Source organism: Schistocerca serialis, chromosome 6 (assembly GCF_023864345.2).
Source record: "Schistocerca serialis cubense isolate TAMUIC-IGC-003099 chromosome 6, iqSchSeri2.2, whole genome shotgun sequence".
NCBI lineage: Eukaryota > Metazoa > Arthropoda > Insecta > Orthoptera > Acrididae > Schistocerca > Schistocerca serialis.
In genome coordinates, this window is record NC_064643.1 from 327541124 (window position 1) to 327566079 (window position 24956).

A 24956-nucleotide genomic window follows, 5' to 3' on the forward strand; every position below is an offset into this window, starting at 1 on the left:
AAAAGAAACTGTTCAGATAGTGGAGGGAGGCAAAAATTTAATAGTCATGGGTGACTGGAATTCGATAGTAGGAACAGGAAGAGAAGGTAGCATAATAGATGAATATGGACTGGGGGTAAGGAATGAAAGAGGAAGCCACCTGGTAAATTTTGCACAGAGCATAACTTAATTATAGCTAACAATTGGTTCAAGAACCACGAAAGATGGTTTTATATGTGGAAGAGGCCTGGAAATACTGGAAGGTTTCAGATAGATTTTATAATGGTAAGACAGAGATTTAGGAACCAGGTTTTAAATTGTAAGACATTTCCAGGGGCAGATGTGGACTCTGACCACAATCTATTGGTTATAAACTGTAGATTAAAACTGAAGAAACTGCAAAAAGGTGGATAAACTGACAGAACCAGAGGTTGTAGAGAGTTTCAGGCAGAGCATTAGGGAACGATTGACAAGAATGGGGGAAAGAAATACAGTAGAAGAAGAATGGGTAGCTCTGAGGCATGAAGCAGTGAAGGCAGCAGAGGATCAAGTAGGTAAGAAGATGAGGACTGGTAGAAATCCTTGGGAAAGAGTATATTGAATTTAACTGATGAAAGGAGAAAATATAAAACTGCAGTGAATGAAGAAGGCAAAAAGGAATACAAACGTCTCAAAAATGAGATCGATATGAAGTGCAAATTGGCTAAGCAGGGATGGCTAGAGGATAAATGTAAGGATGTAGAGAGACATATATCACTAGGGGTAAGATAGATACTGCCTATAGGAAAATTAAAGAGACCTTTGGAGAAAAGAGAACCACTTGTATGAATATCAAGAACTCAGATGGAAACCCAGTTCTAAGCAAAGAAGGGAAGACAGAAAGGTGGAAGGAATATATAGAGGGTCTATACAAGGGTGAAGTACTTGAGGAGAATATTATGGAAATGGAATAGCATCTAGATGAAGATGAAATGGGAGATATGGTACTGTGTGAAGAGTTTGACAGAGCACTGAAAGACCTAAGTTGAAACAAGGCCCCGGGAGTAGACAGCATTCCATTAGAACTACTGATAGTCTTGGGAGAGCCAGCCCTGATAATACTCTACCATCTGATGAGCAAGATGTATGAGACAGGTGAAATATAACCAGACTTCAAGAAGAATATAGTAATTCCAATTCCAAAGAAAGCAGGTGTTGACAGATGTAAAAATTTCTGAACTATCAATTTAATGAGTCACGGCTGCAAAATACTAACATGAATTCTTTACAGATGAATGGAAAAACTAGTAGAAGCCGACCTCAGGGAAGATCAGTTTGGATTCCGTAGAAATGTTGGAACACATGAGGCAATATTGATCCTACGACTTAGCTTAGAAGACAGTTTAAGGAAAGGCAAACCTATGTTTCTAGCATTTGTAGACTTAGAGAAAGCTTTTGACAATGTTGAATGGAATACTCTGTTTAAAATTCTGAAGGTGGCAGGAGTAAAATACAGGGAGTGAAAGGCTATTTATAATTTGTACAGAAACCAGATGGCAGTTATACGAGTTGAGGGGCATGAAAGGGAAGCAGTGGTTGCAAAGGGAGTGAGACAGGGTTGTAGCCTATTGCTGATGTTATTCAGTCTGTATATTGAGCAAGCAGGAAAGGAAACAAAACAAACATTTGGAGTAGGATTAAAATTCATGGAGAAGAAATAAAAGCTTTGAGGTTCGCCGATGATATTGTAATTCTGTCAGAGACAGCAAAGGACCTGGAAGAGAGGTTGAATGGAATGGACAGTGTCTTGAAAGGAGGATATAAGATGAACATCAACAAAAGCAAAACGAGGATAATGGAATGTAGTTGAATGAAATCAGGTGATGCTGAGGGAATTAGATTAGGAAATGAGAAGCTTAAAGTAGTAAATGAGTTTTGCTATTTAGGGAGCAAAATAACTAATGATGGTAGAAGTAGAGATGGTATAAAATGTAGACTGACAATGGCAAGGAAAGCGTTTCTGAAGAAGAGAAATTTGTTAACGTCAAGTATAAATTTAAGTGTCAGGAAGTCGTTTCTGAAAGTATTTGTATGGCGTGCAGCCACGTATGGAAGTGAAACGTGGATGTTAAATAGTTTGGGCAAGAAGAGAATAGAAGCTTTTGTAATGTAGTGCTACAGAAAAATGCTGAAGATTAGATGGGTAGATCACATAACTAATGAGGAGGTACTGAATAGAATTGGGGAGAAGAGAAATTTGTGGCACAACTTGACTAGAAGTAGGGATCACTTGGTAGGACATGTTCTGAGGCATCAAGGGATCGCCAATTTAGTATTGGAGGGCAGCATGGAGCATAAAAATCGCAGAGGGAGACCAAGAGATGACTACACTAAGCAGATTCAGAAGGATGTAGGTTGCAGTAAGTACTGGGAGATGAAGAAGCTTGCACAGGATAGAGCAGCATGGAGAGCTGCATCAAACCAGTCTCTGGACTGAAGACCACAACAACAACATATTCATGAGTCAAATAAACCTGCAGTCATTTGTGCTGTCCTTCTTTGAATACGTTCACTATCCTTTGTTATTCCTGTCTGGTACAGGCACTACACAATTGAGTTATATTCTATGATGGGGCACACAAGTGTTTTGTAAGTACTCTCCTTTGCAGACTGACTGCATTTCCCAGCATCCTGCCAACGAAGCAAACTCTGAATTCTGCTTTACTTGCCAATGTGGGAATGTGACCAGTCCATTTTGTATGTCTACAAATTCTTACACTCACTTATTTCAAAGAGTTGACTGATTCCAATTATGACCCACTGATATTGTAGTCATAGGAAGGTACATTTCTGCATTTTGTTAAGTACAGAATTTTACATTTCTTAACATTTAAAGCATGTTGCCAGTCTTTGCACCACTTTGAAATCCTTCCAGCCTCCAACTGGAAATTTCTGCACCTTTTTTCCGGTAGTGCTCATTATACACTCCTGGAAATTGAAATAAGAACACCGTGAATTCATTGTCCCAGGAAGGGGAAACTTTATTGACACATTCCTGGGGTCAGATACATCACATGATCACACTGACAGAACCACATGCACATAGACACAGGCAACAGAGCATGCACAATGTCGGCACTAGTACAGTGTATATCCACCTTTCGCAGCAATGCAGGCTGCTATTCTCCCATGGAGACAATCGTAGAGATGCTGGATGTAGTCCTGTGGAACGGCTTGCCATGCCATTTCCACCTGGCGCCTCAGTTGGACCAGCGTTCGTGCTGGACGTGCAGACCGCGTGAGACGACGCTTCATCCAGTCCCAAACATGCTCAATGGGGGACAGATCCGGAGATCTTGCTGGCCAGGGTAGTTGACTTACACCTTCTACAGCACGTTGGGTGGCACGGGATACATGCGGACGTGCATTGTCCTGTTGGAACAGCAAGTTCCCTTGCCGGTCTAGGAATGGTAGAACGATGGGTTCGATGACGGTTTGGATGTACCGTGCACTATTCAGTGTCCCCTCGACGATCACCAGTGGTGTACGGCCAGTGTAGGAGATCGCTCCCCACACCATGATGTTGGGTGTTGGCCCTGTGTGCCTCGGTTGTATGCAGTCCTGATTGTGGCACTCACCTGCACGGTGCCAAACACGCATACGACCATCATTGGCACCAAGGCAGAAGCGACTCTCATCGCTGAAGACGACACGTCTCCATTCGTCCCTCCATTCACGCCTGTCGCGACACCACTGGAGGCGGGCTGCACGATGTTGGGGCGTGAGCGGAAGACGGCCTAATGGTGTGCGGGAACGTAGCCCAGCTTCATGGAGACGGTTGCGAATGGTCCTCGCCGATACCCCAGGAGCAACAGTGTCCCTAATTTGCTGGGAAGTGGCGGGAACGTAGCCCAGCTTCATGGAGACGGTTGCGAATGGTCCTCGCCGATACCCCAGGAGCAACAGTGTCCCTAATTTGCTGGGAAGTGGCGGTGCGGTCCCCTACGGCACTGCGTAGGATCCTACGGTCTTGGCGTGCATCCGTGCGTCGCTGCGGTCCGGTCCCAGGTCGACGGGCACGTGCACCTTCCGCCGACCACTGGCGACAACATCGATGTACTGTGGAGACCTCACGCCCCACATGTTGAGCAATTCGGCGGTACGTCCACCCGGCCTCCCGCATGCCCACTATACGCCCTCGCTCAAAGTCCGTCAACTGCACATACGGTTCACGTCCACGCTGTCGCGGCATGCTACCAGTGTTAAAGACTGCGATGGAGCTCCGTATGCCACGGCAAACTGGCTGACACTGACGGCGGCGGTGCACAAATGCTGCGCAGCTAGCGCCATTCGACGGCCAACACCGCGGTTCCTGCTGTGTCCGCTGTGCCGTGCGTGTGATCATTGCTTGTACAGCCCTCTCGCAGTGTCCGGAGCAAGTATGGTGGGTCTGACACACCGGTGTCAATGTGTTCTTTTTTCCATTTCCAGGAGTGTAGTAAACTGCAACACCCGTAAAAAGTCTGAGGCTACCATTACTATGAAACATGTACATCATGGGTCCAAACGCACTTCTCTGAGGCACACCTGAAACTATTTCTACTTTTGTTGATGACTGTCTATTGAAGGTAACATTCTGTGTCTTCCCTACTCCAATCCATTCACAAGCTTTGTTTGATATATGGGTATATTCCGAGTTTTGTTAGTAAATATTAGTGCGGTACTCACAAGGGAAACTCCCCATTGTGACCCCCATGAAATTTAATAGTAAGATGGCCTAGAGGATATTCTATCAAAAACTGAACACAGATCAAGCAGGAAAACATAAAGAAGATGTAATGAACCATGAAAATTAAGCAAAATTAAAACAGTGACTGTTGAAACTCAAGATGTGCAACATGAATTGAACTGGAATAGCCATGGCATCATGATTACGTGGCTGAGGTGTTGGACTGTGAAGGAGGAAATTCGTGTGCAAATCTCTCTTGTGCCTCCTCCCCCCTTTTTTTGCACACAAAATTATGAACTGTCCATCCCGTCATTAATGTGTCTGTTCACTACGTTCAAACTTGTGTCTCTGCTGTGGTGTAACATCTGTTCGCAACAGTGAGGTGTAAGGAAGGGACCTCCAGATGTATGTAGATCCTATTTGTTCTACACAAGTACCACATGTTATGACTCTGGCATTCTGTTTAGGAAGTTTTGATTCTTGAATTCCTTTGTTGTAACATAGTTCAAACCTGTTTATTTGTTGATTTCATTTCTTTTGGGAGTCTATGCAGCATCTCACCTGCTCTCACTATTCATCACATTTACTTGTGACAGTAATATATTCTTACCACAACTCATATTCTATACGCAGTATGACAATTACCAAGACTACAGAGGCAGAACAGGCACATTAATGACTGGATGGAACATTGATAATTTTGTGAAAAAAAATGGGGCATGAGGGAGATTTGAACACAGATCTCCTGCATTGGAGTCCAACACTATGATCACACAACCATGATGCTGTGGCTCTTGCAATTTGCTCGATGTTACATATCTTGAGCTTGGACCATTCACTGTTTCTATTTTGCTTATTTTTTCACAGTTCAGTACACCATGTTCCTGTTTTCATGCTGGATTTGACAGGCTATGCACTGGCCAATTTTACCAATAAATCTGAGGTTGTGTGATGGGGAGTTTCCCTTGCAAATGAAATGTTCTTCAGAAGTCAATAAATTTTGCATCTACCTGATGCCTTGATCCATGGGATTCGGGATGTCATATAGGGAAATGACGAGTTGGGTTCTGTGTGATAGATGCTTGAAGAATCTATTCTCATTGGCGTGGAGGAGATAATTCTATTCAAGATATCTCAATGAATTTGATCTAAGAATATGTTGTAGGATTCTTCAACAGCTGGATATCAGTGAGACAGGATGCTTGGTAGTTTTTTGGATTGCTTCTGTTATCCTTCTTGTAGACAGGTGAAACCTGTACTTTCTTCCAACCGCTCCCCACAGTTTCTTATTTAAGGGATATAAAATATATGATAGTTAAAACAGGAGATAACCCATCTGCAAATTCTTCGAAAAAAGACATGGTTTTCGAAATACATTCCTCATTATATGCAATTACTAGTGAAGAGCCCTCATCAGCTTTCATTATAAGAGCCTCATTATCTTTAAGTTTCTTATTAATATTTCTAATCAAGGCCTTGTCATTATACATGAGGCATTAGGGGAAGCAGCCTGGCATATACTAAAAATATTTGTTACATCATACACAATCCTAGTTTGCACAGCACTATCCATTTTTATGCAACCTAAACCAGTTTTCAGGTCTACAAGGACATTCTGCACGACCTGCTTGTTAGTCAAATCTGGTTTAACATTATACTTAAGCCCTTTTTCTAACAGACTAGTTTCTGCTTCTGTAAAATTAATATTAGTCTTATTTAAAACTCGGTGATAAAAGACATGGTCACTTTTTTTAAATTTTTCAGAAGATCTCTCAGGTGGAAAAAGGCAGAAAAGCTTACTGATTTTTTTGTGCCTGTACATAATACCTTGTTCATAATTCTCTAAGTAGTCATTAATTTGTGACCATACAAGATTGATATTAACATTAAACAAATCATGGCACAATTTTGTAATTTCAAGATAAAAGTCACAAGCCTCTGCATTAAGAGTGTCTTTTTTGGCATAAAGCAATTTTATGTTATCAGAAATTAATTTTTTTACAATAGGCCTGAAGCTTAAAGGATCATTTTTACAATATCTGAAGTTAATAAAAGCCTTTAAATAAGTGGGGACTAATTTCTTATTAAAACAGATAGACATGCTGGTATTTAACAATTTTTTTCTTTAAGTCTTTATATTTAGATACAGCCTTAGATACCCGGGCAGGAAAAAATCTTAAGGTTTTTAACATGGCTGTTCAATTAAGCAATAATGACATAAACTTTCATTATACAACTCTGTTACCGCATACAAGTCTTACCCGGCATAATGACCCACTCAAAGCACTAAACAGCACAGTTGCATCAGATCCCTGCAAAGTGTTTGTTTAGTTACTATCCTGTAGACAACTACCTCATTGTGGATTGTGCTGCTAGCTTGGAAAGTGGAACATTTTCTTGCACAGATAATAAATTTTTTCTCATCTATCTTGCTGTTTATTTTGTACTACCACTGCTCACTTAGAAATATGACAACACAACTTATCATAGTGTTATCTGAAGGAATAATGAAGGAATAGGTATGGGCTCACAACTGTAAAACAACAATGAAATGATACAAGACAACATTATTCTTATTTGGTGCACTTTACACACAGGTGCGCCCACTCGAGGTTCAACTATGAATATGTTATGCTGGGTACAAATGATCATTCTATTCTAACTGCTGGTGATATGCAAAAAATATGTATAATAATACCATCTCATTAATATTATTCATGTTTTCTCCAGTATTTAAATTGTAATGTATGGTTTCGTTCAGGAACAGCAGTAAACAGGTGAATAATTATCTTTGTATTCTGTATGAAGTGCTTTCTTTTCGTGCCATTTAAATGATTTTTTCACAGCTATGCAATATTAGTTCTTATTATATTTGACTGAATTACTTGTGAAATTTATGCGATGCATTTCAGAGCTTTACATAACATATCAACATCTCAAGCTTCAGTGAACGATTATTTTCATACCTTTGAATTTTCGAGGCATGGGCACAAAGCCCAAGCAGCATTTGCTTGCACATTTGTTGATGGGTTTTTAAGCAGTGACCAAAGAAGACTGACACCATCAAGTTCTTCAATGATGGACATTGATTCCTTTTCTTTGGCACATTCACCCAGTAAATGAGCAACATTTTCAAGGAGGTCTTCTTTTGACTCAAACAACAGTTCAACCAGCAAGGGAACAACACGTGCTTCACGAAGTGCTTCACGGTTGTGAGAAAGTTTTGCAAACTGCGATAGTCCTCCAATCACATTTGTCAACACCTGTTCAAATTGAGTACATATATTTGGGTTCAAGTCTTAAGGAAAATAATTGTTTAAAATATAATCTTTGTTTATAAAAACTATGTGAAGTGGAATAAATACGCTTCTCAAAATGAGTTCATTCAGAGTATCAGTAAATATTCAACTTGTTATGCTTTTTTCAGTTTCTTGTAAAAGAACCCAATAGTTTATTATTGATTATTATTGACTGATTTCTGAATTCTCTATATGAAGAATGTTTTCAATCTATAAAATGCAATGCTTGTGAGTAACAACAAAATGTAATACACTGCGTAAGTTAGTTTATTCCCTGCCTCTACTTTCCAGGGAACATTAAATTTTTCAACCTTGCAAATAGTGACATTTAGGACAACATTCAACCATATGAACTATTCACAAATTACCTCAAGAATTTCTGGTAGAAAACATTCTTTGCGACAAATAGGATTCCTTGTCACAAGACAAAAGCTATGTAGCTCTCTATATTCATCTTGTAAAATAGCAATCAAAACTTCCACAGCTTCAAGTTCATCAAATCGCTGAACATTCTCAGAATTAAGAGCACATTTCCATATTGCACCTGTCACGGCAGCTAAAAGTAATCTGTCTGGATGAACTTTGATGGTTTTGGCAAGCTTGACTAAAATGTATAAGCCATCAGCCAGCCGAACCATATTTCGTGTAATGTCACCCTCTGCACACTGTTAAAAAGAAAAATATTAGAATTTGCAGATGCTAAAGCAAAAGAAATCTGTTTCAATTTTTGAAAAACCAATGTAATTCCAAACAGAATTAATAACTCACCCTAAAAATAGCTGATGCTGAGTGCTTTTTCAGTTCTGCACTTTCAGAAAAAAGATACTGAACAAAATCAGCTATCATCCCATGATTCTCGAATGCTGACTGGTAACTTTTCTGAAAGAAGGTTAATCTTAATGTCTGTCAAACTTTCAGGGCAACCAGCTATTATAACATTTTAACAGAATGCTGTGCTGAATAACATTACTTTTGTTAAAGCACGCAGAAAGTAGATAGTGACTGGAAGCAGACTGCAGAAATCTAGTGAAAAGAATGAAACTCGATAATTTACCACTTCATAATATTGTTCAGCCTTGACACTCATGCAGATGATACACTTGAAAGGTTGAAGTAAATAAATTGTAGCTAACTGGTGTCTCTTAAATAGGGGTTATTTGTATAGCTTTCCCTAGTTGGATACAACTATCATTAGGAGAATGATACAGCCTGATTTTGCTCTGGAAGTGATTCAAAAGATCATAGAATCCACACAAGTTAGCTATCGATAATCTGGTCCTATGCAGCTGGTATGAATCAGACTGTGATAATTATTAGAATTTTTGATTGTAGATTGATGTCCTGCAGCATTCCACAGTAAATACTGGCAAGAGTGTGGGCTGTATTCATTACTACAAAGAAAACAGATTCTAATTTCCACATGAGATATTATAAAAAGCATTCTGTCTACTCTGTGGTATAATGCATGATCATATGACAAGAATGCCATTTTTCTGCATGACATACACTTCTGATGCACTTTATAAACCCAAAGGATAAGGAACAGTGGTTCCTTATACAACGTATGAGAGCCTCTCTATCAAGTACACCAGGTGCTTGAATATACATAACCATACAGTAATTGTAATGCAAACAACCACTGAAATTATTTGTAAAAGAAGATTGATAATTTCATTGTTAGCTACCTCACGGAAAAGATATGCATCATTAGTGCTCCATGATTTCACTTCTTTTTATTGCAATAAACTGAAATCAAAGTGTTCACACTCGACACGCTAATGTCGAGGAGTCATTGAATCAGCTGAATCCTCTGAATACCATTTGCATGCTTATTTTCTTACACAGTATGAGACAATTTCCAGTGTTACCTTGGTGTATGTGAAGTAACACATAACGAGGTCTCTGACCACATGAATGGCCACCTTCAAGATGTGGTCAAGAGACTGCTGAACTATTTACTTGGTGAGCGTGCCACACAAATGATGTGCTTGACTTCAACGACTGCTTTGTAACCCATGCCATTTGGATTATTTCTACCAACTCAAGATTTTTTACCTGAATTTTACAGGTGCAGATTCTCCCCAAACGTATCCTTCATTCTCACATCACCAGTTCACCTGCACAATTCTTTCCATTTTCTCTGCTCCTCATTTTCCCACACACCACAGCTCTCCCAACACTGCACTTAGCGGCCCACCATCGTGTTGCTGCCACATCTCTGCACACTTCTAAAGGCAGCACTACAGAATTTTCCACCACTCATACCCTGCTAGAACTCCCCCTTCTTACCTTCACTACCCAACCCAGCAGAGATTGCTTCTCACTGCAGTGACAGGATGGTGCCCAGAGATGATAGTGGGCATATGTGTGTCAGTTGTGTGTGTGTGTTTGTGTGTGTGTATGTGTATGTGTGTGTGTTTGCCTCTCCTCTGTATAGTGGCCTGGGGGTGAGGGGCCAAACTATGGTGTTGAGGTTGACATGCAGCAGGGAGTAGAGACAATGGTGCTGCCCGGTGGTGGCTAGGAAAAACAGCTGGAATGTAAAACATTTTTATAAAACTTATGCTACAATATTCACAGTGCTTTGATGCTGTGGACACACTCTCTCAAGCATGATGTATGGAGGTACTGCTGACAGCTGTAGAAGCCAGCTGCAGGTTGTGTGGCTGGCTGTAATGTCTGTGCCCAATGATGCTGGCACTTTTTTAGCCCACTCAGCAATGTGTGCCCCAGTCTGGGCAGTGTGGTGTCATGTGACGTGTGCCAGCAGTATGATCGGCTGCCAGAATTGTTGTGGAGACTTTCAAGACCCAGAAGAAGAGCTCACCCCATCGGGTGATGGAGCATGTGGCCAGTGTTGGTATGTAAGTGGTCGTGCCCTGCCCCAGACATGAATTGTTGCCCATCAAGGCAGAAGTTCAGCTGCTGTTGTAGTGAGCCTGAAAGTGCTCATCCATCATACAGTGTTACATCCCCATGTGGTGGACTTACAACCACGTACAAATCAAAACCTCTGTGGCCCAACAATGAAGTAACCACCTGCCCTGTTCTGTGTCAGCTATGTTACCAGGATTGTGAGGTGTGGCCCGGCCCACTCATGGCAAGTAAACAGGCTTATTGATAAAATCGGCACACAAGTTCCTCATTGGCTGTCAGATGCCCATGGCTTTCAACATAGCCATAGCGGAGCTGCTATTTCCACAGAAGTGTGCAAAACACAGTGACTGCACTACATCTGCAAAGGACTTTGTCCAAAAGATCGACTTTTAAATGTGCCTGTCTGTCACACAAAACCTCTCCACATGGTGAGCAACAACCTTGGCTTTGCTGGCCAGTAGAACTGTGGCTGTGCAATGTTCAACTTGGTTTCCTCCGTAACCAAGGCTGACAGGTGAAAGGTCTGCCCTGTTGTTACAGTCCATACCATTAATTTTTAATTATTCCACTCTCATGCAGTTCCAAATGCAAGCTTACCTGGTTCATAGCAGTTCACTACGACAGCTTCAGTAATGTTTACAGAATAAACCCAGTGCAGAGCCACTTGCTGGAAACAGGGTCATGGCTCCAGGATGTCACATGAACAATCCTGACCTTCTATTTTACCTAAGTACAACAATTGCACTTTGCATGTGACAGGACCCATATGCACTAACAGGGTCATGCAGATGGTAATGCTCTCCCTCTCACGATCTTCAAGTTCTGATAGCGATTTCACCACATGACTACTACCACATTCTGTGTTCAGTGTTACCTCCTATGTCTCTACTTGTACAAACTTCCCCGAGGTTCCCCACTTTAAGCGGTAGGCATGTATGATGTAACATTTGAACCTGGCGCACTCATTGCTAATCAGAAGTTGTATTAGTACATGCTATAAAGCTAAATCCATCCTGACCTCAACTGCTGCTGTGTGGTAATACAATGGCCAATTCAACTTGTCTGGTTCAACTACAAGTTTCAATTGCTTTCGCACTTTCCCCAGGTCTACCAAGAACTGATCTGGCATTAACAGAGCTGGACTCAGCTGCTCGTGCGTTGCACCTAAGACTGCTTCCTGCACCTGTTACCACAACCTGAGCATCCCAACAAGCTATCAGCTAAAGATTGCAACAATCTTGCTATTGCCATTCTCTTATCAAAAGTTTACTGCTAAGCCAGCAGACACTGTGATTGAGGCAGACGAACTGGCATAGGTAGCTCAAATCATAGGTGAAAACATGCCATGGAGGGTGCACATAGTAAGTAGTATGGATAGATCTGCTGTCGGGAAGGTTTAGCTACGGCAGGCCATAAGCCGAGCTGGCCAGTGCTTGCAGTGAGTTCACCTACCACGGACCTTTCCTCATGCATCGTGCTGAGTGTTGTTGCCTAGTGCTCAGTGGACAGCCACATGGCCATGGACTGAGTTGTCTTGGTGCATGTCTATACAAGGGTTCTAACTTTCTGCTTCCCATAAATTGACTCACATGATGAGTTTTAATTTTTCTTCTTGGGGTTCAATTTCCTGGTCATTATTGAGCCACTGCCAACCAACACATTAGTGTGGCAGCATTGTCACGCCTGTGGAGGTGCTAAAGTGGTAGTGAAGAATGTTCTTATGCATGTGACACCCCAGATATTGTTTCCATTCTCCTAGTGCTACTTTTTGGCCACTATTGAACCAGCATTTCTCCAATGCTGGCACGAACAATTGCACCCACAAAAGGAACAGCAGTGACAGTAGAATGGCACTCACAGTAAGAATGTTGGAATATTGAAAAAAGTTGCAAGGCAGGTGTAATAAAAAGGAGGAATCTAAAACAATTTGTGATGGCAGTCCTTGTATCAAAGAAAGACAGTTATTTACAATGATTCTGATTTAACACTTTTAAAAGATAAAAATATTACTTAATAGACTATAGGGATAGAAAGAGGAGGTTTTTCAATTCTGTTGTGATGAGGAACTTTGACACAACCACAATGATAGTACTTACAACTGGAAGTGAATGGTGAAATACGTACCTCAGTAACATAAGTCATGGAATAAAATCTGAAACATTGCAGGAAATTTCTCATTTCTATCAGCACAACATACCTCTAAGGCACATTCTTGTAGAATCCCTGCAGTGGGTATTATAATATCTGGATGAACTGATCGGAAGAGCTTTGCAAAGAGAGGTACACAGTTTGCTTTCAGCATTTCTTTTTTGTTTCTGTTAGACACTGAGAGTGTCCACAGGGCCTTTATGCTGTTACGAGCCACCTCCACTTGCTTCACGTCTTCAGGCGACAGTGCTTCAACAGGAAACTGCAAGGCAGTTGGGTTGATGTCAAGTAAGTCAACCTGTGATGAAAAATACATATGCGATTAAAAATGTAATTTTCAGTGTATAAAATTAACAGATTCCTGTTATGACCAATAAGCTACACACAAAACTGCATTAGTATTTGTATTTTACATCTCTGTAACTTATCAAATAAATGAATATGCACTTCTAGCATATGGAATGAATATGTTGCTGGAAACAGTAGTGCAAGCAGCTGAGAAGTGGCTCAATTTGCTAAAACTTTTTAGTCAGATTTTGACTCTCAAACAAATGGGAACATGTTGAATCCTTGGGAATGGAAATTTGTATAATTGATTTTGGTCATCAATGTAAGGAGATATGACAGTGTATAGTTCTTTTTAATCTCCATATTCTGTGCTTCTTACCTATGGTGTATTACAGGTAAGGGTGTAAATAATGCTGATGGTGATCAATCTTTCAAACTGTGTATTATGTTTGACAGTCATTTTGGTGGTTTTGAAGAGAAGGAATGTATTTCCTGGCAGAAAGTACTTTTTATTTTGTTCAATAGTTAGCTCAAACTAACTACCAGTAAAACATTGTGAGAACAAAAACGTGTGACAGCTACATGCTTTGTGACAAGTAGGATTCGTTTTTACAGTGGAGCGAGTGCGCCTGGATTCAGTAGAAGAAAATGAATCTTGAAAGAAAGAGGCTAAGTACTTGTGAAAGTGTTTTGAAGTACACAAAGTTTAATAGAATAAACTTGTCGCTAAATACAATAAATACTGAAAGGTAGGATTAACCATCTAACTGCTGAACTGCTCCTGACGCTCTTGCTAAACCACTCCTTCAGGCTGAGTTGTTATCAGCTAATCTGCTACCTGCACTGAGTGCCCTGTGTTCATGCAGCTGCGTGACACTGAGTTACTGTGTTAGCAGAGATGGCCCTTGTAACTTGAGTTCTGTCCCTGCCAAGACTAACAAAATTTAGTGATTGTTAAGATTATTAAGATAATTTTTACTTGTAAGCTTCTCTATGGACTGGGTACTTCAATGCTAAAAACACAGATACGTTAAAATTACTTATTTTGTTAAGACTTTACACACAGTTTTCTACATGAACCAAGTAATGAATAATAGTGATTTTTTATGTCCATGAAGATTTGCTTGTGTTGCGTTCCATTCACTAGAAATATCTAGAAATCTGAACTGTTCAGTTTCACTAATCATATGCCCATTCTATGAAATTAAAACGTCAGGTTTTAGAAATTGTAAAAACTGGGACTTACTTTGATTTAGCGTTAGTTTATTTTCTACAAGCCATGAACTTAGGTCATGAACTGCACTATTTGAAACTGAGCCAATGTTGCACACAACATCCTTTACTACCGAGCTAGTGTCATCAGCAAACACAAATATATTAGAGTTACTCATAGTACTAGAAGGCATATCATTTATATAAATAAGGAACACGAGTGGTCGCAACACTGATACCTGGGGCACCCCCCATTTGACCGTACCCCACTCAGACCCCACATTACAGCCATTCTCAACACTGTGAATAATGAACTTTTGCTGTCTGTTGCTAAAGCAATAGGTGAACCAGTTGTGAGCTAGTCCCTGTATTCCATAATGGTCCAACTTCTGGAACAATATTGTGTTATCAACACAATCAAACACCTTAGTTAAATCAAAAAATATGCCTAACATTTGGAACCTTTTATTTAACCCATCCAGCACCTCACAGAGAAAAGAGCATATAGCATTTTCAGTTGTTAAATGACTTCTAAAGCCGAACTATAAATTTGATAGCAAATTGTGTGATATAAAATGATCAATTATCCTTATATACACTACTTTTTCAATAACTTTAGTGAACACTGGTGGCATAGAAATAGGTCTAAAACTGTCTAATTTATTCCTTTCTCCCTTTTATAAAGCGGCTTTACTACTGAGTATGTTAATGACTCAGGAAACTGACCATTCCTAAAGGAAAAATTACAAATGTGGCTAAATATAGGGTTAACATGTGCAGCACAGTACTTTAATATTCTGTTAGGCACTCCATCATATCCATGAGAGTCCTTAGTCTTCAGTGATTTAATTACTGACTCAATCTCCCCCCTTGTCTGTATTACAGAGGAGTATTTAAGACATGAATCTCGGAAAGGTATTTGCCAAGAAAGTTATACGATTCCCTGTAGAAACTAAATTTTTGTTTAATTCCGCAGTAATGCTCAGAAAATGATTGTTAGTACATATATCTGAGTTATCAGTAACAGAAATATTTTTCATATGAACTGACTTTATATCATCGACCTTGTGCTGCTGACCAAACAATTCTTTCACAACTGACCATATTGTTATAATTTTATCCTGTGAATTAGCTATTCTATTTGCATACCACATACTCTTTGCCTTCCTAATAACATTTTAAGCATCTTACAGTGCTGTTTGTAATGGACTAGTGTAGCTCCACTGTGACTACTTCTAACATTTTAATATAATTCCCGCTTTGTTCTACATGATATCCTTATCCCACTAGTCAGCCACCCAGGCTGCCTTTTACTGTTAGTGTCCCATTTAGAATGTTCTAATGGAAAGCAACTCACAAAGAGCATGAGAAATTTGTTAAGGAAAGTATTATATTTGTTGTCTATATTATTGGCACTATAAACATCCTGCCACTCTTGTTCTTTGATGACGTTTAAAAATCTCTCTATTGCTGTTGGATTAACTTTCCTACATAGTTTGTAATTATATGTGGCATTTGTTTGAGTACAAAAGCCTTTTAAAGTTAAAATTTGTGCATCATGGTGTGAAAGGCCATTCACCCTTTTACTAACAGAATGCCCATCTAGTAATGAAGAATGAAAAAAAAAAATATTGTCTATGGCTGTGCTACTGTTCCCCTCCACCCTACTTGGAAAAAACACGTTCTGCATGAATTTAGGAGATCTACCAAAACTCTTTTTCTTGCACCATCACATACAAAATTAATATTGAAGTCACCACATATAGCTAATTTTTGATAATTTCTATAAAGTGAATCAAGAACCCTCTCTAGCTCGAGCAGAAATGCTTGGAAGTCAGAGTTAGGGCACCTATAAACAACAACAATTAGAAGTTTAATTTCACTAAATTCAACTGCCCCTGCACAACACTCAAATATCTGTACAGTGCAGTGCTGTGATATGCCTATGGGCTCAAATGAAACACTGTTTTTATGTTGTAATATCTCTTTATATTCGATGAATTATTCTGATACAATTCTACCCTTGAATGACGTTTACTAATTTTCTATCTTCATACTCGCAGAATCCATGTGCAACGTAGTTTCATACAATAGCTATGCCATGAGTGCATAATTATTCTTTGTAGTACTCTCCCTGGTGGTTGTTAGAAGAAAAAAAGCTTCTGAGATTGTCTTCGTGCCGAATAGCCTGAGCTTTGTTTGAAGAAATGTAATCTGAATATTGCGATTTATGACAGAAGATAACTGATACGAAATTGTAGGATAAAAAGGGAAATATATATATTGCTCCTTCATACAAAAGGTGTGTATTTGACATTTGAGAATTAACGACATTCATCGATATATTGCGTAGTTGTTAATCAGAAGGGAACTTCCGAAAGACTGGATACGAACCTTCATTTAATAATCCAAGAGCTCCATTACTTCTTCGGAAGGTTAAACTTCATCAAAGCCAAATATCCGCTTGATCTGAGGTTTCCCGACTGATCATACAACGCTCCCAAAATTACGAGGCATTTTATTTGTCAAATTAGCAGACTGCCGCAAAGCACGAGCCTCCAGAGAAGAAGAATCATCGCCTGATTTCATTCTAACAAGTAAAATTTCTGAATCATTTTGAGTGACTGAGTTATAATTGTGTTTCCTATTATGAATGATTGATTGCTCGAACGAATTGAGAACTACATAATTACATAGATAGGAGGAAAAATTACAACATACATGGCTACTCCCCCACTCCACAAGGAACTCCTTGAAAAACAGCCAGCTAATCTGTATCCTGGTAAAGGAAGCCTCTGAATTGTCAAATTATTTAAGTGGTGCTCCGATATACCAATAATTTCAGAGTCAACATCTATAAGCAGTTCATTAACTTTAACTCTAATACTTCTTATATTTAGGTGAAATATGCTGATTCCTTCTCTACTTGGAAACATGACATCCTCTGAAGGTGAGCCCATAGAGGGGGCTTCCTTCAAGCAGGTATAACTATCAGCTGACATCAGTCTAAAAGAGATGCAACTGTAACACGAGCTACTACAGAAAATTTTTCATGAGTGTTCCCACCACTACCAGTGCCACCTAAACAACAAGGCCTCACAACTCAACTATGATGTCATGCAATCCAGCGAGGCATTTAGCGTCAACCCTACCTTTCGCCAAATCATTGCGCTAACACTGTTTTAGAAATGGATTCATATGAGACAGTAAAAGATGTTAAGACGACTGAGCTTGACTATAAATGAAATTACTATGAGTTGATTTGTTATCTTGGGGGAAAAAACAGAAGCATTTACTGTTTTCAGCTGTGTCAGATATAGAATCATGAAAATTTTTTGTGCTTAACACAACTTTGGCAATTCCAGGCACTAAAGGCTGTCGAGCTGTAAGAAAGGACATTACTGAGACTTAAAGCACTTTCTTTTTTTTCTAAGGTATGTCAGGTCTAAAATAGCATACGACACTGAAGGAGATGTCAGAAGAAAGTGCTAATTAACAACAGCATATTTTGAGTTATTGTATGTTATATGTTTCATTAATTTGAAAGACAAGGACATAAACAGAGTAGACAGTGCATTCTGAATGCACACCTGAAACTACTACCTCCCAGAACATTGTGTATTGGGAAACAACAGATAAAGTTATTAGTTTAATCCTTAATTGATGGCTAGCATTTTCTTCCAGCAACCCCTTCAATTGTACCAAAGTTTTTATTTACGCTGCACACTTTCATTCTTGTAACACTGACACAAACAATATTGTAGAATATACAGTTTACACATCTAAACAATGTTCAACAAATAATAATATACATCCATAACATATTTCAAATATATGGTTTGATGTAAACTGTAAACAATAAAAGTGGAAAAAAGATTACTGATAACTCTTACTAAACCTATGAGCACAAGCAAAACATACAAAGTCTATATGAATTGCATGAAACAGCCCAGCATTATTTAACAATGAAAGCATTTATTTTACATTACACTTATGGAAACATTGCACAGAGTTACAAAGTAGCAGTCCTCATGAATTTAACCTTGTTTTCATTTGCTATGTTCATTTCACAGACATAATGACTGATGCCAGAGCCCCTTAATAGTTAATGTCAGTACAGATTGTAATATTTACTCAAACTCTATCACATTTGAATTTCTAGATAGCAAAGTTTCTTCTACAAAACATTTTAAATATTAACAAGTGTGGTTCTCAATTATTGTGCTAATGGGCACAGCACAATATGTAGGGAAGATAATAGATTTTAGTTTCCAAGTGGAAGATCACATCCCACTAACAGGTTTCTACACAAATAACTTTCACACAAATACAAGAAGAAAAACAAGACAATCCAAATTCATGAAACATAAAGGAAATACAAACATGACACCCTTGTCCAACCACAATTAACTTTCAAAGCAGGATCAACACAGCACATTGTCAAAGACATGCAAATACTTCTCACCAAACTCTACAAAATGGCAATGTGGCAAAGAATGCTGTGAGATAATAAGCAACATGAATGAGAGCCATCTTAGAGACAGTAAAGTTGCTATCACTGCATCTTGAATGTGAAACAAGAGTACACACAGCAAGTAACATATTCAGAAAACACAATGCAGCACAAAAAAGACACCAGAACTAAGAAAAAGTACATATTAAAACATTAGGAATCCAGGAATTTACTAGTTCAAATATAAAAATGAAAAGTGGTGCATATGACTAGCACAATATTTCACAGAAAAGCAGATAACATCTCAGGTCACAAGTGTGGAACAACTCATTTCACATTTGTGTGGTAAAATACACTTAAAAACTTCAGCAAGTAGCCATATGTACAAATTAATTTGCAATGTGAATTTAAAATGGCTCATTCCAAATAATTATGGTTTACCATGCAAAATGGTCCATGGAACATGAAACTAACTAAAACTGTAACACTTCACATCAGGGACAAGAGTCAAAGGTATGGGAATAACAAGTGTCAGCAAAAGCACACAGCTCATCCATCGAGAAAACAAAACTCAAACAAAAATAATAGAAAATAGACATATCGTAAATAATCTGGTGGATATCAGAAACCAAATATTCCACAGTGAAAACAATAGGAGGAGCAAGACAAGTAATTATGACTAGATGCACTTATCTGCCATTCCTCTTACCATCTAACAACTCACTCATACAATCCCACACCCACACTATTTGACATTTTCATACTATCTGAAACCACATCACCTCGCATCAAGGATAAGAGTCAAAAGAATTGGATAAAAAGTGTCAGCAATAGCACACACCTCATTCTTAAGGAAAGCAGCACTCAAGGAACAATAGCAATTAGAAAACTCTTAAATGACCTGTTGGATATCAGAAACCATATATTTTGAAACAGGGGCAACAGTCTGGATGATTGACTGATCTGGCCTTGTAACACTAACCAAAACGGCCTTGCTATTGTGGTACTGCGAACGGCTGAAAGCAAGGGGAAACTACAGCCGTAATTTTTCCTGAGAGCATGCAGCTTTACTGTATGGTTAAATGATGATGGCGTCCTCTTGGGTAAAATATTCCGGAGGTAAAATAGTCCCCCATTCAGATCTCCGGGCAGGGACTACTCAGAAGGACGTCGTTATCAGGAGAAAGAAAACTGGTGTTCTATGGATCGGAGCGTGGAATGTCAGATCCCTTAATCGGGCAGATAGGTTAGAAAATTTAAAAAGGGAAATGGGTAGGTTAAAGTTAGATATAGTGGGAATTAGTGAAGTTTGGTGGCAGGAGGAACAAGACTTCTGGTCAGGTGAATACATGGTTATAAACACAAAATCAAATAGGGGTAATGCAGGAGTAGGTTTAATAATGAATAAAAAAATAGGAGTGCAGGTAAGCTACTACAAACAGCATAGTGATCATATTATAGTGGTCAAGACAGACACGAAGACCATGCCTACCACAGTAGTACAAGTTTATATGCCAACTAGCTGCACAAATGACGAAGAGATTAATGAAATGTATGAGGAGATAAAAGAAATTATTCAAATAGTGAAGGGAGATGAAAGTTTTATAGTCATTGGGGACTGGAATTCAATAGTAGAAAAAGGAAGACAAGGAAACGTAGTAGGTGAATATGGACTGGGGGTATGGAATGAAAGGGGAAGCCGCCTGGTAGACTTTTGCACAGAGCATAACTTACTCAAGACTAACACTTGGTTTAAGAATCATGACAGAAGGTTGTATACATGGAAGAGGCCTGGAGACACTAGAAGGTTTCAAATAGATTATATAATGGTAAGACAGAGATTTAGGAACCAGGTTTTAAATTGTAGGGCATTTCCAGGGGCGGATGTGGACTCTGACCACAATCTATTGGTTATGAACTGTAGATTAAAACTGAAGAAATTTCAAAAAGGTGGGAATTTAAGGAGATGGGACCTGGATAAACTGACTAAACCAGAGGTTGTACAGAGTTTCAGGAAGAGCATAAGGGAACAATTGACAGGAACAGGGGAAAGAAACACAGTAGAAGACGAATGGGTAGCTCTGAGGGATGAAGTAGTGAAGGCAGCAGAGGATCAAGTAGGTAAAAAGACGAGGGCTAGTAGAAATCCTTGGGTAACAGAAGAAATATTGAATTTAATTGATGAAAGGAGAAAATATAAAAATGCAGTAAATGAAGCAGGGAAAAAGGGATACAAACGTCTCAAAAATGAGATTGACAGGAAGTGCAAAATGGCTAAGCAGGCATGGCTAGAGGACAAATGTAAGGATGCAGAGGCTTATCTCACTAGGGGTAAGACAGATGCAGCCTACAGGAAAATTAAAAGAGAGCCACTTGTATGAATATCAAGAGCTTGGATGGAAACCCAGTTCTAAGCAAAGAAGGGAAAGCAGGAAGGTGGAAGGAGTATATAGAGGGTCTATACAAGGGCAATGTACTTGAGGACAATATTATGGAAATGGAAGAGGATGTAGATGAAGATGAAATGTGAGGTACGATACTGCGTGAAGAGTTTGACAGAGCACTAAAAGACCTGAGTCGAAACAAGGCCCCGGGAGTAGACAACATTCCATTAGAACTACTGACAGCCTTGGGAGAGCCAGTCCTGACAAAACTCTACCATCTGGTGAGCAAGATGTATGAGACAGGCGAAATACCCTCAGACTTCAAGAAGAATATAATAATTCCAATCCCAAAGAAATCAGGTGTTGACAGATGTGAAAATTACCAAACTATCAGTTTAATAAGTCACAGCTGCAAAATACTAACGCGAATTATTTACAGACGAATGGAAAAACTGGTAGAAGCCGACCTCAGGGAAGATCAGTTTGGATTCCGTAGAAATGTTGGAACACGTGAGGCAATACTGACCTTACGACTTATCTTAGAAGGAAGATTAAGGAAAGGCAAACCTATGTTTCTAGCATTTGTAGACTTAGCGAAAGCTTTTGACAATGTTGACTGGAATACTCCCTTTCAAATTCTAAAGGTGGCAGCGGTAAAATACAGGGAGCGAAAGGCTATTTACAATTTGTACAGAAACCAGATGGCAGTTATAAGAGTCGAGGGGCATGAAAGGGAAGCAGTGGTTGGAAAGGGAGTGAGACAGGGTTGTAGCCTCTCCCCGATGTTATTCAATCTGTATATTGAGCAAGCAGTAAAGGAAACAAAAGAAAAATTTGGAGTAGGTATTAAAATTCATGGAGAAGAAGTAAAAACTTTGAGGTTCGCCAATGACATTGTAATTCTGCCAGAGACAGCAAAGGACTTGGAAGAGCAGTTGAACGGAATGGACAGTGTCTTGAAAGGAGGATATAAGATGAACATCAACAAAAGCAAAATGAGGATAATGGAATGTAGTTGAATTAAGTCGGGTGATGCTGAGGGAATTAGATTAGGAAATGAGAAACTTAAAGTAGTAAAGGAGTTTTGCTATTTGGGGAGCAAAATAACTGATGATGGTCAAAGTAGAGAGGATATAAAATGTAGACTGGAAATGGCAAGGAAGGCGTTTCTCAAGATGAGAAATTTGTTAACATCAAGTATAGATTTAAGTGCCAGGAAGTCGTTTCTGAAAGTATTTGTATGGAGTGTAGCCATGTATGGAAGTGAAACATGGACAATAAATAGTTTGGACAAGAAGAGAATAGAAGCTTTTGAAATGTGGTGCTACAGAAGAATGTTGAAGATTAGGTGGGTAGATCACGTAAGTAATGAGGAGGTATTGAATAGGATTGGGGAGAAGAGAAGTTTGTGACACAACTTGTCTAGAAGAATGAATCGGTTGGTAGGACATGTCCTGAGGCATCAAGGGATCACAAATTTAGCATTGGAGGGCAGTGTGGAGGGTAAAAATCGTAGATGGAGACCAAGAGATGAATACACTAAGCAGATTCAGAAGGATGTCGGTTGCAGTAGGTACTGGGAGATGAAGGAGCTTGCACAGGATAGATTAGCATGGAGAGCTGCTTCAAACCAGTCTCAGGACTGAAGACCATAACAACAACATATTTTCAAAACACATTAAAAATGATAGGAGGAACAAGGGAAGCAATTATGACTAATGACACTTATCTCCCCCTTCTCTTACCACCTAACTGCAAACTCACACCATCTTGCACCCACACGAAGTATCTCACAGTTGTATAGTATCTAAAATGATAATATCTTACATCAGAGACATGAGTCACAGGTATGGGAATAACAAGTACCAGCAACATTTTTAAAATGCATTGCGAATATGTAATAGGAGGAACATAACAAACATTTGTGTCTAGATACAGTTATCAGTCCTTCCTCTTAACACCTAACAGCTCACTCATGATCCTACACTCCACTAAGTAATATTCATTACAGTAACATACTAGACACAAAGTATATTATCTCTATATTGAAACTGGTGAAAGTTTTGTAACATCAGAGCTGAAGAAAGAAATATGTATAGGGAGAGCTTACTCATACTGTAGTTAGTACCAAAAACTTTCTTAGTGAAGTTAACAAAAGTGGACAACTACTAATGAAAATGATGTACATTTCTTTTCACTTTCTTCGTTTAAAGTATGTCCTTCCACCACAGTTTTCAGTCTCCTTTTGTTTAATGACCTATGCACCTTGTCATTTTCCATTTCACAACAGTTATTAAGTGTGCTGAATGTTTGTCACAGACATCTACTGCAAAATCGTCATTGGCTATGACACAATCAAGAATTAATTTACATGCTGTTTGCCATTGGTTTTGAAGCCTGACAAAAGGAATTACAGTGTTAATCTGATAACAGATTTTGCATGAAATAAAAAGAATACATTACTATCAGCAATGGCATTTACTGTGGATAACGCAAGCCACCTCTAACAAATCTTTAATTACTTTGTGCTCAGCACTACATGCCAGCTACTTATCTGTTGTTAAAGATTGAGCACAGTTACCACACTTTAACTTCTTTATTGTGCTGTAGCAACAGTTATATGGCATGCGTCGCTAACCTGTGATCTTGTTCAGATCACCCACTGTAATCGATTATAGTTCGCTGTCCTGGTGCGAGTGGCGCTCTGGTGGTGATTTGCTATGACGTCATTGGCATGTGTTTGCAGTGGCCGGCGGAAAGCAAGAAGGTAGTTGTTTTTGCGATTACTGCACAGAACATGAAGTTCACTCTGCCTGATCGGCTAGTGACTAGCACTAAGGTTGTTGTGCCTCGCAAATGAGCAGAGTGGTCTGGGGCGGAGGTGACTCGCCGCTGTGCTGGCCATGCGGTGGTGATTAATTGGAGTCAGCGTACTTGTCTGATGTGGAGGTCCGGCGGGGTCCTGTGATACTCTGGATCGGAGACAACTAGTTGCTGAATTTTGGAGTCGTCTGCCAGGTTATGGTGTGGGCTCAGTTGGCTCTTCAGATTTTCCCCTGGAAGCTCCAGCAGCAGTTTCTGAACTTTTCTGATGTGGGACAGTGTTGTTGGAACTTTTTGCTGTGTGTGTGGCTCGTTACAACATTTGATGGTACTAATTTATTTGCTCAACTGAAGTCCTGCCTGGAGTTGCGTTCATGTATGGTACATTTGGCAGTCGATGTGTTAGGTAAAGTCTGCCTAAGAAGGGCGGTTTTGTACAGTGTATATGCATAGTGAATTAATGCTGCTTGGTATATGTGGTCTTCTGGGACCTGAACAACACGATCTAGTCAATTTGGTTGTGTAACAGCATTTAGTGGTATGTTCTGTATTTTTTACTGTGTTATTATTAACTTGGTGGAATAGTCGCATTTGGTGTCATTAAGGCACTTCTAAGACTGTGGTTTGACTATTCATGTGCGCTTAACTTTTATTGTTTCGTTTTAGGAACCAAGAATTGTTTGAGATTTGTGTGTGTTGGCTTCTGGCACTTATTAAGAGGTGGAAGTGTGCTGGGCCCATAACCCAGAGGTCTGTGGATCGAAACCACGCTCTGCTACCATTTG

General features: G+C 39.4%; 1 protein-coding gene across 1 annotated transcript in view; it reads right to left on the bottom strand.

Moving 5' to 3' along the window:
• Window positions 1-24956, bottom strand: part of LOC126484854 (armadillo repeat-containing protein gudu-like) — a 51646-nt gene that overhangs the window by 5669 nt on the left and 21021 nt on the right. Inside the window, exons 6-9 of the mRNA XM_050108450.1 lie at window positions 13061-13309; window positions 8755-8865; window positions 8355-8651; window positions 7654-7950 (exon numbers count right to left, since the gene is read on the bottom strand). Of these exons, the coding sequence (XP_049964407.1) occupies window positions 7654-7950; window positions 8355-8651; window positions 8755-8865; window positions 13061-13309 (954 nt within the window). The remainder of the gene's footprint in view (window positions 1-7653; window positions 7951-8354; window positions 8652-8754; window positions 8866-13060; window positions 13310-24956) is intronic.